The sequence below is a fragment of the Acanthisitta chloris genome, unplaced genomic scaffold (assembly GCF_000695815.1).
Source record: "Acanthisitta chloris isolate BGI_N310 unplaced genomic scaffold, ASM69581v1 scaffold18655, whole genome shotgun sequence".
In the NCBI taxonomy this organism is placed as follows: domain Eukaryota; kingdom Metazoa; phylum Chordata; class Aves; order Passeriformes; family Acanthisittidae; genus Acanthisitta; species Acanthisitta chloris.
In genome coordinates this window covers 4,233-4,545 of record NW_008672306.1, presented here as the reverse complement: position 1 = coordinate 4,545, position 313 = coordinate 4,233, and the positions used below count along the sequence as shown (strand labels likewise).

At 63.9% G+C, this 313-nt stretch overlaps 1 protein-coding gene across 1 annotated transcript in view; it reads right to left on the bottom strand.

The window, feature by feature from the left end:
• The window catches only part of ARHGEF16 (Rho guanine nucleotide exchange factor (GEF) 16), a 4,857-nt gene that overhangs the window by 463 nt on the left and 4,081 nt on the right, over nt 1-313 (bottom strand). Inside the window, 1 exon segment of the mRNA XM_009074468.1 lies at nt 53-154. Within this exon segment, the coding sequence (XP_009072716.1) occupies nt 53-154 (102 nt within the window).

Below are 313 nucleotides of genomic sequence, written 5' to 3'. Positions count from 1 at the left end.
CCCCACCTCAGCCTTCCCCACCCACAGCTCCCTGTGCGTCCACCACACTCACCGTCCTCTTCCCCCAGCACCAGGACAACGTCAGCCTGCTGCAGGGACAGCTCATCTGCCTCTTTGGCTAGGTAGGCACGGGTGATCTCCACCTGGGCCAGGTCTGCAGGGACAGAGAGCAGGGACCAGTGAGAAGACATGGCCAGGAGCCACAGCCTGGCACACACGGCCCTGCACGCGAGTCCCTTGCTCAGCTCACCCCACCCCAGGGCTCCACAGCATGACATGCTCTGTTCCCTCCTGTCCGTGCACCTTATCCCTC